We start from the raw sequence: 12,339 nt of genomic DNA, 5'->3' as shown, positions 1-12,339 counted from the left end.
CCGGGAGGGGTAAAAACCCAGCCTGGGGACACCGGGAGGGGTAAAAACACAGCCTGGGGACACCGGGAGGGGTAAAAACACAGCCTGGGGACACCGGGAGGGACCCAGCAGGGGTAAAACCCAGCCCAGGGGCAGAGGAGCTGGAGCTCAGGAGAAACAGGGAAAGGGACAGCAGGACATCAGAGAGGAGCCGTGGAGCTCCGTGCTCCTGCAGAGAGGAGGATGGAGCCCGGCTGGGGCTGGAACAGCTCGCAGCAGAGCCCAGCTGGGCACGGGCAGGGGCTGCTGAGGCTGGCAGGGCACCCCAACCTGACGGCGCTGCACACCCGGGACGAGGAGCTGGCCAAGGCCGAGGTGGGGGTGCTGGGCACCATCCTGGCCGTGGCCACCGTGGGCAACCTGGGCGTGCTGCTGGCCATGTACCGGCTGAGGAGGAAGATGAGCCGCATGCACCTCTTCATCCTGCACCTGGGGCTGAGCGACCTGGGCGTGGCGCTGTTCCAGGTGCTGCCGCAGCTCCTCTGGAAGGTCACCTACCGCTTCCTGGGGCCCGACCCTCTCTGCAGGGCCGTCAAGTACCTGCAGGTGCTCAGCATGTTCGCCTCCACCTACATGCTGATGGTGATGACCCTGGACCGCTACCTGGCCGTGTGCCACCCGCTGCAGTCGCTGCAGCAGCCCAGCCGCCAGGCGTACACCATGATCGGCCTCACCTGGCTGCTCAGCTGCCTGCTCAGCCTGCCCCAGGTGTTCATCTTCTCCCTCCGGGAGGTGCGGCCGGGCTCGGGGGTGCTGGATTGCTGGGCGGATTTCGGGTACCCGTGGGGAGCGCGCGCCTACATCACCTGGACCACGCTGTGCATCTTCGTGCTGCCCGTGGGCGTCCTCAGCGTGTGCTACAGCCTCATCTGCCACGAGATCTGCAAGAACCTCAAGGGCAAGACCCAGAGCGGTGCCCCTGGCACGGGGGGAGCCGCGGTGGGTGCCCCTGGAGGTGCCAACCCTGCGGGGAAGGGCGGGCAGCCCTCGAGGGTGAGCAGCGTGCGCACCATCTCCCGCGCCAAGATCCGCACGGTGAAGATGACCTTCGTCATCGTGGCCGCCTATGTCACCTGCTGGGCGCCCTTCTTCAGCGTGCAGATGTGGTCAGTGTGGGACCGGGATGCTCCTGATGATGGTGAGTGGTGAGGGGAGTGGGCCACAGAGCCCTGGGAGTGCCAGGAATGAAGTTGGGTTGTTAACAAAACGAGCTGGATGTCGTCTTGGCATTTAGAAATAAATGGGGAGGCTGCAGGTTTTTACATGGTAGAAATCATGGGGATTTTATAGATTTTTACTTGATAAAAATCATGGGGAAGGCTACAGGCTTTTACATGATAAAAATAACGAGGATTTTACAGATTTTACATGATAGAAATCATGGGGATTTTATAGATTTTTACTTGATAAAAATCATGGGGAAGGCTACAGGCTTTTCCGTGATAAAAATAATGACCTTCGTCATCGTGGCCGCCTATGTCACCTGCTGGGCGCCCTTCCTCAGCGTGCAGATGTGGTCAGTGTGGGACCGGGATGCTCCTGATGATGGTGAGTGGTGAGGGGAGTGGGCCACAGAGCCAGGATTGCAGTTGGGTTGTTAACAAAAAGAGATGGATGTCGTCTTGGCATTTAAAAATAAATGGGGAGGCTGCAGGTTTTTACATGATAAAAGTAATGGGGATTTTATAGATTTTTACTTGATAAAAATCATGGGGAAGGCTACAGGCTTTTCCATAAATAATGGAATAAAAATAATAAATATCCATAAATAATGGATAAAAATAATGACCTTCGTCATCGTGGCCGCCTATGTCACCTGCTGGGCGCCCTTCCTCAGCGTGCAGATGTGGTCAGTGTGGGACCGGGATGCTCCTGATGATGGTGAGTGGGGCACAGAGCCCTGGGAGTGCCAGGATTGCAGTTGGGTTGTTAACAAAAAGAGATGGATGTCGTCTTGGCATTTAAAAATAAATGGGGAGGCTATAGGTTTTTACATGATAAAAGTAATGGGGATTTTACAGGTTTTTACATGGTAAAAATCATGGGGAAGGCTACAGGTGTTTACATGATAAAAGTAATGGGGATTTTATAGATTTTTACTTGATAAAAATCATGGGGAAAGCTACAGGCTTTTACATGATAAAAATAATGACCTTCGTCATCGTGGCCGCCTATGTCACCTGCTGGGCGCCCTTCCTCAGCAGATGTGGTCAGTGTGGGACCGGGATGCTCCTGATGATGGGGAGTGGGCCACAGAGCCAGGATTGCAGTTGGGTTGTTAACAAAAAGAGATGGATGTCGTCTTGGCATTTAAAAATAAACGGGGAGGCTATAGGTTTTTACATGGTAGAAATCATGGGGATTTTATAGATTTTTACATGATAAAAATCATGGGGAAGGCTACAGGCTTTTACATGATAAAAATAACGAGGATTTTACAGATTTTACGTGATAGAAATCATGGGGATTTTATAGATTTTTACATGATAAAAATCATGGGAAGGCTACAGGCTTTTCCATGATAAAAATAATGACCTTCGTCATCGTGGCCGCCTCTGTCACCTGCTGGGCGCCGTTCCTCAGCGTGCAGATGTGGTCAGTGTGGGACTGGGATGCTCCTGATGATGGTGAGTGGGGCACAGTGCCCTGGGAGTGCCAGGAATGAAGTTGGGTTTTTAACAAAATGAGCTGGATGTCGTTTTGGCATTTAAAAATAAATGGGGAGGCTGCAGGTTTTTACATGATAAAAGTAATGGGGACTTTACAGGTTTTACATGGTAAAAATCATGGGGAAGGCTACAGGTTTTCTACAGGTTTTTACATGATAAAAATAACGAGGATTTTACAGATTTTACATGATAGAAATCATGGGGATTTTACAGATTAAAAAAAATATATAAAAATTATAAAAATCATGGGGAAGGCTACAGGCTTTTACATGGTAAAAATCATGGGGAAGGCTACAGGTTTTCTACAGGTTTTTACATGATAAAAATAATGAGGATTTTACAGATTTTACATGATAGAAATCATGGGGATTTTATAGATTTTTACATGATAAAATCCATGGGGAAGGCTACAGGTTTTTACATGATGAAAATAATGGGGATTTCACAGATTTTTTACATTATGAAAATCATTGGGATTTTACCGATTTTTTTAAAAATATATAAAAATATAAATATAAAATATAAAATTTTAAAAATTATAAAAATCATGGGGAAGGCTACAGGCTTTTACATGATAAAAATAATGGGGATTTCACAGATTTTTTACATTATGAAAATCATTGGGATTTTACAGATTTTTTAAAAAATATATAAAAATATAAATATAAAATGTAAAAATAAAAAAATATAAAAATCATGGGGAAGGCTACAGGCTTTTACATGATAAAAATCGTGGGGAAGGCTACAGACTTTTACATTATAGAAATCATGGGGATTTTATAGATTTTTACATGATAAAAATCATGGGGATTTTACAGATTTAAAAAAAATATATATAAAAATATATGAAGCAGTACTACTACTAGAAAAAGGGACTTCAGCCAAGATTGAAAGTCCTGAGGGAGATGCTTTGAGCAGAGGAGAGGCTGAAGGAAAGGCCAGCACATGGGCACTGCAGAACCTGGAGGGTTCTGGTTTTCCCACCTTTCCAAACCCCAGGAATGCCAGTGGGATGGGAATGTGAGCCAGGAGAGCCCCCAGCTCCTGCCCACTGCCCTGGGGATGTCTCACCTCTCTCTCTCTCCTCTCCAGAGTCCACCAACGTGGCTTTCAGCATCACCATGCTGCTGGCCAGCCTCAGCAGCTGCTGCAACCCCTGGATCTACCTGTTCTTCAGCGGGCACCTCCTGCAGGGCTGCCGGGGCTGCCGGGGGCGCCCCCGGGCCGGGCTGCGCAGACCCAACTCCAGCGGGAGCCTGTGCAGCAGGAAAACCACGATCCTGAGCCACAGCCACCAGGCGCCCCTGCACGGGGACAGCGCCAGGGAGCTGTACCCGCCCTGCGACGAGGCCGTGACAGAGTCGGGCACGCTCTAGGCTGTGACAGCGCCGGGTGTGACAGTGCCAGGTGTGTGACAGTGCCAGGGAGCTGTACCCGCCCTGCGATGATGCCGTGACAGAGTCGGGCACGCTCTAGGCTGTGACGGCGCCAGGTGTGACAGCGTCAGGTGTGACAGCACCAGGTGTGACAGCGCCGGGTGTGACAGTGCCAGGTGTGTGACAGTGCCAGGTGTGCAACACTGCCAGGTGTGACAGCGCCAGGTGTGACAGCGTCGAGTGTGACAGCGCCAGGTGTGACAGTGCCAGGTGTGTGACAGTGCCAGGGAGCTGTACCCACCCTGAGATGATGCCGTGACAGAGTCGGGCACACTCTAGGCTGTGACAGTGCCAGGTGTGTGACAGTGCCAGGTGTGACAGCGTCGAGTGTGACAGCACCAGGTGTGTGACACCGCCAAGTATGTGAAACCACCAAGTGTGTGACAGCGCCGGGTGTGCAACACTGCCAGCTGTATGACACTGCCAAGCGTGACACTGCCAGGTGTGACAGTGCCAGGTGTGACTGTGCCGGGTGTGCTACACTGCCAGGTGTGTGACACTGCCAGCTGTATGACACTGCCAAGCGTGACAGTGCCAGGTGTGACAGTGCCAGGTGTGCGACACTGCCAGGTGTATGACACTGCCAAGCGTGTGACAGCAACGAGTGTGACAACAACGAGTGTGACACCGCCGGGTGTGACATCACCAAGTGTGACACCGCCAGGTGTGACAGTGCCATGTGTGACAGCACCAGGTGTGTGACCTGCCAGGTGTGACAGTGCCAGGTGTGCCAGTGCCAGGTGTGTGACAGTGCCAGGTGTGACAGTGCCAGGTGTATGACACTGCCAAGCGTGACACCGCCAAGTGTGACAGCAACGAGTGTGACAACAACGAGTGTGACACCGCCAGGTGTGACAGTACCAGGTGTGTGACACCATCAAGTGTGACACTGACAGAAGTGTGACACCGACAAGTGTGTGACACTGCCACGTGTGTGACACTGCCACGTGTGACACTGCCACGTGTGACACTGCCAGGTGTGTGACAGCGCCAGGTGTGTGACACTGCCACGTGTGACACTGCCACATGTGACACCACCAGATGTGACACCACCAGGTGTGACACCACCAAGTGTGACACTGCAAGGTGTGTGACAGCGCCAGGTGTGACACTGCCACGTGTGACACCACCAGATGTGACACCACCAGGTGTGACACCACCAAGTGTGACACCATCAAGTGTGACACTGCCAGGTGTGACACTGCCACGTGTGACACTGCCAGGTGTGACACTGCCACGTGTGACACCGCCAGGTGTGTGACACCGCCAAGAGTGACACCAGCAAGTGTGACAGCTCCAGGTGTGACACCACCAGGTGTGTGACACGGCCAAGTGGGACACCACCAGGTGTGACAGGCGCCAAGTGTGTAGCACTGCCAAGTGTGACACTGCCAGGTGTGTAACACCACCAGGTGTGACAGCGCCAGGTGTGACACCGCCGCCGCTCGCTCTCGCTGCAGAGCGCGGCTCTCCCCACCTGGTGGCACCGCGTTTTGCAGAAATCGGAATGTTTCACCCTGAAAAGCGCCGCGTCCGCCGTGTCCTCGCTGCCGTGGGGATGGACAGAGCCCCTCCGGCCGCAGCATCCACCCCCAGCCGTGTTTAGGGAAACTTCTGGATGCTGTCCTGCGGGGAGGGGTCCTGGAACCTCCGGGGAGGGATCCTGCATCCTTTGAGATCAGGGGATCCTGGAACCTCCGGGAAAGGATGCGGCATCAAGGGGGATCAAGGGATCCTGCACCCTTCAGGATCAGGGGATCCTGCATCCTTCGGGATCAGGGGATGCTGCATCCTTTGGGAACAGTGGATCCTGCATCCTTTGGGATCAGGGGAGGATCCTGCAACCTTCGGGATCAGGGGATCCTGCACCCTTCAGGAAGGGATCCTGCATCCTTTGGGATCAAGAGATCCTGCATCCTTTGGGATCCAGGGATCCTGCACCCTTCAGGAAGGGATCCTGCATCCTTCGGGACCAGGGGATCCTGTAACCTCTGGGGAGGGATCCTGCATCCTTCGAGAACAGGGGATGCTGCATCCATTGGGATCAGGGGATCCTGCACCCCTCAGGAAGGGATCCTGCATCCTTTGGGATCAAGAGATCCTGCATCCTTTGGGATCAGGGGATCCTGCACCCTTCAGGAAGGGATCCTGCATCCTTTGGGATCAAGAGATCCTGCACCCTTCAGGAACAGGGGATCCTGCAACCTCCGGAGAGGGATCCTGCGCCCTTTGGGAGGGGATGCTGCATCCTTCAGGGACAGGGGATGCTGTACCCTTTGGGATCAGGGGATCCTGCAATCTCCGGGGAGGGATCCCGCACCCTTTGGGATCAGGGGATCCTGCCCCTTTCAGGATCAGGGGATGCTGCATCCCCAGAATCCTCCCGGAGGTCCCCTAGTTTGTGTTCCCAGCTGCCAGCAGAGCAGCCGGAGCTCGGCAGGCGGCAACGCGGCTCCATCTGCTCCCGAGCCGCCTCCTCCTCCTCCTCCTCCCGCACCGAGCAGACAGCGGGGACAGCGCCGTCCCCCCCAGGGCTGCTCAGCTCCTGTGGCCTGGAAGTGCCCCCCTGCCGCCTGCCCCGGGCCAGGACGCGGCTGTGGCATCCCCTGGCGCTGGGCACAGCCGTGCTGCCCCACGCTGTGCCCGCTGGAGCGCCCCAAATGCGGCGCTGGCACCCCCGAGGAGCTGCTGGGAGCAGCCCTGGCCCTGCTCCAGCTGCCCCCGTGCCCTCTCCCATCAGCTCTGCTCCCACCCCATCCTGTGCTCAGCATCTGCTCTCACCCTCCTGCTGCCGCTGCTTTGGGCTCATTTTGCAGGGATTGGGAGCCCAAACCCACCCAGGGCTGGGGGAGCAGGAACTCAATTCCCCTGCAGTCCCAGGAGCAGTTTTGTGCAGGAATAAATCATGGATAAGGCAGAAAAGAGCATCCATCAGCTCAAAAGCTGCTGAGGGTGATGTACAGGTGTCCCAGCAAAGGTTCCAAATTCCCTGCGAGCCACGGGCATTATTCCTTCCACTGTCACAGGCTAAAGCTGTAAAAATAAAACATTAAGAGGAAAATATTTTGAAATCTTCAGTATTTTCACTTTTTAATCACCAGGCATTTGAATCAGATTTCTCAGAAGCTTCCTCTCACTGGTTTTGGCCTCACCTCCAGTCCCATAATCACACCTCTCCTGGGTTTTCCAACATTACCCAGGGATTGTTGGGGATTTTGGAACATTTTCCTTCACGTGCCCTTCGAGCTGGGCCAGATCTGCACCACAAGGTCATGAAAGCCGGAGTGCCTGGCTCCCCCTGCCACTGATCAATCCCAAATCAATTGTCTCACAACCTTTCATTAAATCACAGCATTACTGAGCCCATTTAAAACACACTTGGGGCAGCTCCAGCCCTGAGGAAGGGGAGGCAGCAGCTCCATCCCCCTCACACGGCTCCCACTGGGGCACCATTCCCATTCCCAGGCACTTTGGAAGTTTATTTCTGGAAAATTCAGTGGTAACAAAATGCAGAGTGAGGAGCGGGGATGTGGCCCAGGTGGGGAGAGACCAAGCCCAGCACGTGGAGCTGGGACAAAGCAGGGAAAGCAAAAGCTGGGAGACAGGGAGAGGGAAAAACCAGTGGAAAAATTGTACTTAAAAGGATTTTATGAGGCTGATGAGCAAAACAACATCACTGAGAGGAGCTCAGTGCAGCTTTGAGGATCAATGCATCTCCCTCCCATTTTGAGAGGTGAGGGTGGGGGTGTTTCTTTTGCTTTCATGAAATGAGGGGACAAAAGGCCATGACACAGAAGTGGAGAGCTGATCCCAGCCTGGCTGGGAGGAGCCTTTCCCTGCCCCACACTGTCCCTCAGGAACAGTGGAGCCTTTAAGGAAAAGCCAAGGAAGCTGCGGGTGGGGGTGGCACAAGTGCTGCAGCCCGTGCCAGGCAGTGCCCCAGGGCAAGGGGACAGTGCCAGGGCAAGGGGACAGTGCCAGCTGTGCAGCTGCTGGGGGCTCTGGGCACCTCTGGGCAGCAGCTTCACCCTGGTGTGACAGCTTCACATCAGTGTCACAACTTCACCCTGGTGTCACAGCCTCATATCAGTGTCACAGCTTCATATCAGTGTCACAGCCCCACAGCAGTGTCACAGCTTCATATCAGTGCCACAGCTCCACAGCAGTGTCACAGCCCCACAGCAGTGTCACAGCCCCACAGCAGTGTCACAGCCTCACATCAGTGTCACAGCCCCACAGCAGTGTCACAGCCTCACATCAGTGTCACAGCCCCACAGCAGTGTCACAGCTCCACATCAGTGTCACAGCTCCACATCAGTGTCACAGCTCCACATCAGTGTCACAGCTTCACCTCGGTGTACTCCACCCCCTTGGATGCCCTGGGGCTGGAGAAGGGCCAGAAATGTGTTTTCCTCTTCTTTGGGTCCACGTTGACATAATCCAGCCCAGATTTGACGTTCTCGTAGTCCTGGGCAGAGCCCGGCTCAGGGCCTTTAACTGGGAACACCAGGGATGTGTAATTGATGTTTTCCTCTGGGCCACGGCCCTGCAGGAGCAAAATGGAGCCCAGGTCAGGCCCAGCACCCACCCAGGAGCCTTTGCCCTCAAGCCCATGCAGCAGTTCAGGGAATCATGGATTGGGTTGAGTTGGAAGGGATTTTATGCCCATCCCATGCCCCCTGCCATGGCAGGGACACTTTCCACTGCCCCAGGCTGCTCCAAGCCCCATCCAGCCTGGCCTTGGGCACTGCCAGGGATGCAGGGGCAGCCACAGCTGTGCCAGGGCCTGACACCCTCAGAGAGAAGATTTTGCTTCCTAATTTTCCTACAGTGCCCAGGGATGCTTCCCTCTGAATGAGAAACACTGGAACACTGCATGTGACAGGGGACAACAACCACCCCAGCCTTTATCTATGGAATTTCAATGTGGTTTGACGGATTTGCCCCTCCTGATGCTGCTCCAGGTGGGCTGGGGATGATTTTCCCGTGGTACCTGAGGGCAGGAAGGGTTGTCGTTGTCTGAGTCCTCTGAGGTGTCTGAGGATGTGTCACTGCTCCCTAAAAAACACAAAACATTTACCACCCCAGCACTTCCCAGAGGCTTAATGGGAAAAAAGGATCAAGGGAGAAAAAGCAAACATGCTCAGAAGTGAAAATTCTGATCCACAAAGGATCAGTTTGATCCCTCCCAGCCTCACTTCCCTGGGAGAAAAGGGCAAGGAGAGCCAGGTGGGAACAGGAGGCAGCTCCTGCTTGGCCCTTCTCCCACCCCAGAGCTCGTAAGGAAGAGACATCACACAAATACCACCCAAAACCTCCCATCCCCGTGCCAGGACAATGCCCCATGGCTGCAGAGCCCCTTACCTGCATAGGCTGGGGATGGGTTTTGTGCCCCAGGTTGCTGTTTCTGTGCCCCAGGTTGCTGTTTCTGTGCCAGGTCCCCTCCTGGTGCTGAGGCTGGAGCTGGGCTGGGCTGAGGGCTGGGATGCTCCCCAGGGCTGCTGCTCACCTGCATCCTGCAGGAATGCTGGGCTGTGACAAGAGGAGAGTGAGGCCTGGTCCCTGCTGTGCCCAGAGCACCCAACCCTGCTCCAGCACCCCCAGCACAAACCAGCCCACCCCAAAATAATGATTGGAGCAGACTCATATCCAAAAATTCAATTACTGAGATGATCCAGCCCACCAGGAGAGGCTCCAGTGACAAATCACAGTGTCAGGGCCTCTTCTTGCAAGTTTGGAATGATTCTGACCCAAAGCAGAGCTGGGCTCTGTGCAAATGTGAGCAGCAGTTGGTGTGAAAGAATTCCCTGCTAGGAAATTGCAGCTTCATCTGAATTAATACTCTGTGAGCTGATTCTTGGTATTTTCCCAGCACTTTAGTAAAAAAGTGACCAAGAAAATTGGTTTTGAAGCAACACAAGGTTGTAGAACCCTCACTGATGTGTACAACCATGCCCCCACAGCTCACAGCCAGCCCAGCCCTGCCCTGCCCCTTTCCCATCCCACACCCACCCAAACCAGGAAATCACCAGGAAAAGCATTTTTAAATTACCAATTTTCCTGCTGAGCATGGTGTAAAGGGCCAGCAGGAGGACAGGGTAGAGTATCAGGGTGACAAGGGAGGTGACAGCAGGAATCCAGCTGAACGAGAGAAAACCATTCAGTCTCACTGAAATCACCAAAATCTTTTCAACCCCCCCCATGGCTTCAAGGCACATTTTAGACTCAGGATTGCTGGTAACTTTTGGTTTTGCTTTTTTGTTTTGCTTTTTGATTTTGGGGTGATTTGGCCCAAAATGTGGAGTTTGGTTTTCAAGAATGATTTGAGCTCCTTGCCCCTCGTTTTTGGGGCCTGTCCCCAGAAGGGTTTTCAAAATCCTCCAGGGGGACAATGTGGTGCTGGAGGGGAGAGAGACTTGACAGATATGATGGAATTACAGAATTGTGGAATGATGGAATGGGTTTGGTCCATTTTCAGCCAGGCCAGGTTGCTGAGTGTGACAGGGGACAACAACCAGCCCAGCCCTTATCTGTGGAATTTCCATGTGGTTTGATGGATTTGCCCCTCCTGGTGCTGCTCCAGGCGGTCCCAGGGGGGCTGTGGAGGGCTCTGCGCCCCAGGGTGCTGCACTCACCATGCACAAAGGCTCATCCTCCTGCTGAGGCCTCACCAGGGCCTGGGGGGACACAGACAGCCAGCAGGACCTGGTGGCAACCAAAAAAATGGCCCCGTTGAGCCTCACGCTGCTCCACACGAGCTGGAGATCAGGCTCAGCACTTGGAGGCAGTGGTTGGGTGTTGCAGATGTGAAATAAAGGGTTTTTATTTCATCCCAGCCCTCCCCCTGTGAGAATCCCTGTGGTTCACACCCTCACAGAGCCACAGGCTGTCCCTTATCACTGAATTAATGCCTTTATACTCGCTCATATCTGAGGCTTGTCTGGACTTTCTGGGCCCCACTGCAACAGAATTGAAATTTGTTCTTCTTGCTTTAATCCTCTCTCACGGTTCGGTTTTTTTTTTCATTTTCTCTTTTAAATCCACCCCCAAAAAGAAAAAAAAAGGAAGAAAACTACAAGATGAAGGAAAAAAATCCATGGAAAAAGTAACCAAAGGAAGGTCGTGGGTTGGTGTGAGACTCTTGCATCAGCCAAGGTCCAGACAGAAATATCAGAGGCCCTCCAACACCTCAGTGTCTGAAACACCTCGGATTTAATTCTGTGAGAGCTCCAATCCTGCTGAGGTTAAGAGGGTTTAAGGCAGAAAATCAGAAAACACCAATGCCTGGGCTGGGCCCCTTGGCTTGGGACTTCTGGCCATAACACACAAGGGATTTATAATAAAAGATAGGAGTGTTCATTTTGTAAAAATAGCAGTGGGCTGCTCCTTTTGTGAGCTTTCACTTGCAAAAAAGCACTTTAAATCCTGTCTCAGTGTTATACACTTGCTATTTATAAAGGCCTGATAGGGAGAGATCTTCAGTTGAGGCTTTGATACAGTGATTAAAGCAGCCCTGATAATTTGATTGATAGGCTGATGGATAAATTGATAGAGCAAAGGCATTATCCATCCTGTGGAGCAGATTCTATCATTTCCTCTATGACACATTTCTGAGCCTAATTCATCAAAAGCTTTCCTGATAACACCAATCTCCTACAAAATTCCACTCATGCAAACAGCTTGATGACAGCCAAGCTGAAAGTTCATTTTTTGCAGAAATTTCCCCCCTCCCTTACTGAATAAATCTGTCCTCAAATATCCTTCTCAAAGGGCTGCCACTCTTGAAAGGTTCATTTCCTACTGTGGGGCAGGAGACGCTGCTGCAGCAGCAGATAAGGATCTGAAAAATGAGCTGCTCAAAAGGAAATTGCAAAATAAGCCCCAAATCCAACTATCAGCAGCTTCTGTGCCGAGGTGGGTACAGCGAGATGGAGGCGCCGATATCGGGTGGGTATCAAAAAATCAGATTTGAGGCAGCAGCCAGTGAGAGCCCGGCACCAAATGTGCTTTTTTGGGGGCCTCAGGGAGGTTCTGTGAGCCTGCAGCCTCCAAGACTTCAACCCTTTCTCAAGAAAATGCTGAAATCAAGGCTTGCATGGAGCTGCTCCTAGGCCGGGCAGCGAGGGCCAACCTGAGGCATCTGCGCTCAGCTAAACGTGAGTGAAAGCTCCAGAATGCCCCAAATTATTTTAATC

General features: G+C 52.8%; 2 protein-coding genes across 2 annotated transcripts; one reads left to right on the top strand and one right to left on the bottom strand.

The window, feature by feature from the left end:
- The first annotated feature begins 222 nt into the window (after positions 1-222).
- AVPR1B (arginine vasopressin receptor 1B) lies at positions 223-4,084 on the top strand. The gene is made up of 2 exons (XM_064733120.1): positions 223-1,177; positions 3,801-4,084. The coding sequence occupies exons 1-2, from the start codon at positions 223-225 to the stop codon at positions 4,082-4,084; spliced, it is 1,239 nt and encodes a 412-aa protein (XP_064589190.1).
- A 4,387-nt stretch (positions 4,085-8,471) lies between these two features.
- Positions 8,472-10,279, bottom strand: RHEX (regulator of hemoglobinization and erythroid cell expansion). The gene is made up of 4 exons (XM_064732837.1): positions 10,197-10,279; positions 9,509-9,676; positions 9,138-9,202; positions 8,472-8,690 (listed from the first exon to the last, which is right to left on the bottom strand). Exons 1-4 carry the CDS (start codon positions 10,213-10,215, stop codon positions 8,484-8,486), a joined length of 459 nt encoding a protein of 152 aa, XP_064588907.1. The 5' UTR covers positions 10,216-10,279; the 3' UTR covers positions 8,472-8,483.
- Positions 10,280-12,339: the final 2,060 nt, after the last annotated feature.

Source organism: Zonotrichia leucophrys, chromosome 26 (genome assembly GCF_028769735.1).
Source record: "Zonotrichia leucophrys gambelii isolate GWCS_2022_RI chromosome 26, RI_Zleu_2.0, whole genome shotgun sequence".
NCBI lineage: Eukaryota > Metazoa > Chordata > Aves > Passeriformes > Passerellidae > Zonotrichia > Zonotrichia leucophrys.
The sequence above is the reverse complement of the archived record's forward strand: the minus strand, read 5'-3'. Positions and strand labels throughout refer to the sequence as shown.

Coding starts and splice junctions, on each gene's coding strand:
- RHEX (XM_064732837.1), bottom strand. Junction 9,203..9,508: donor CCCATCCCCAGCCTATGCAG/GTAAGGGGCTCT, acceptor TGTGTTTTTTAG/GGAGCAGTGACACATCCTCA. Junction 8,691..9,137: donor ACAACCCTTCCTGCCCTCAG/GTACCACGGGAA, acceptor TTGCTCCTGCAG/GGCCGTGGCCCAGAGGAAAA.
- AVPR1B (XM_064733120.1), top strand. CDS start 223: ATGGAGCCCGGCTGGGGCTGGAACAGCTCGCAGCAGAGCCCAGCTGGG. Junction 1,178..3,800: donor CCGGGATGCTCCTGATGATG/GTGAGTGGTGAG, acceptor TCTCCTCTCCAG/AGTCCACCAACGTGGCTTTC.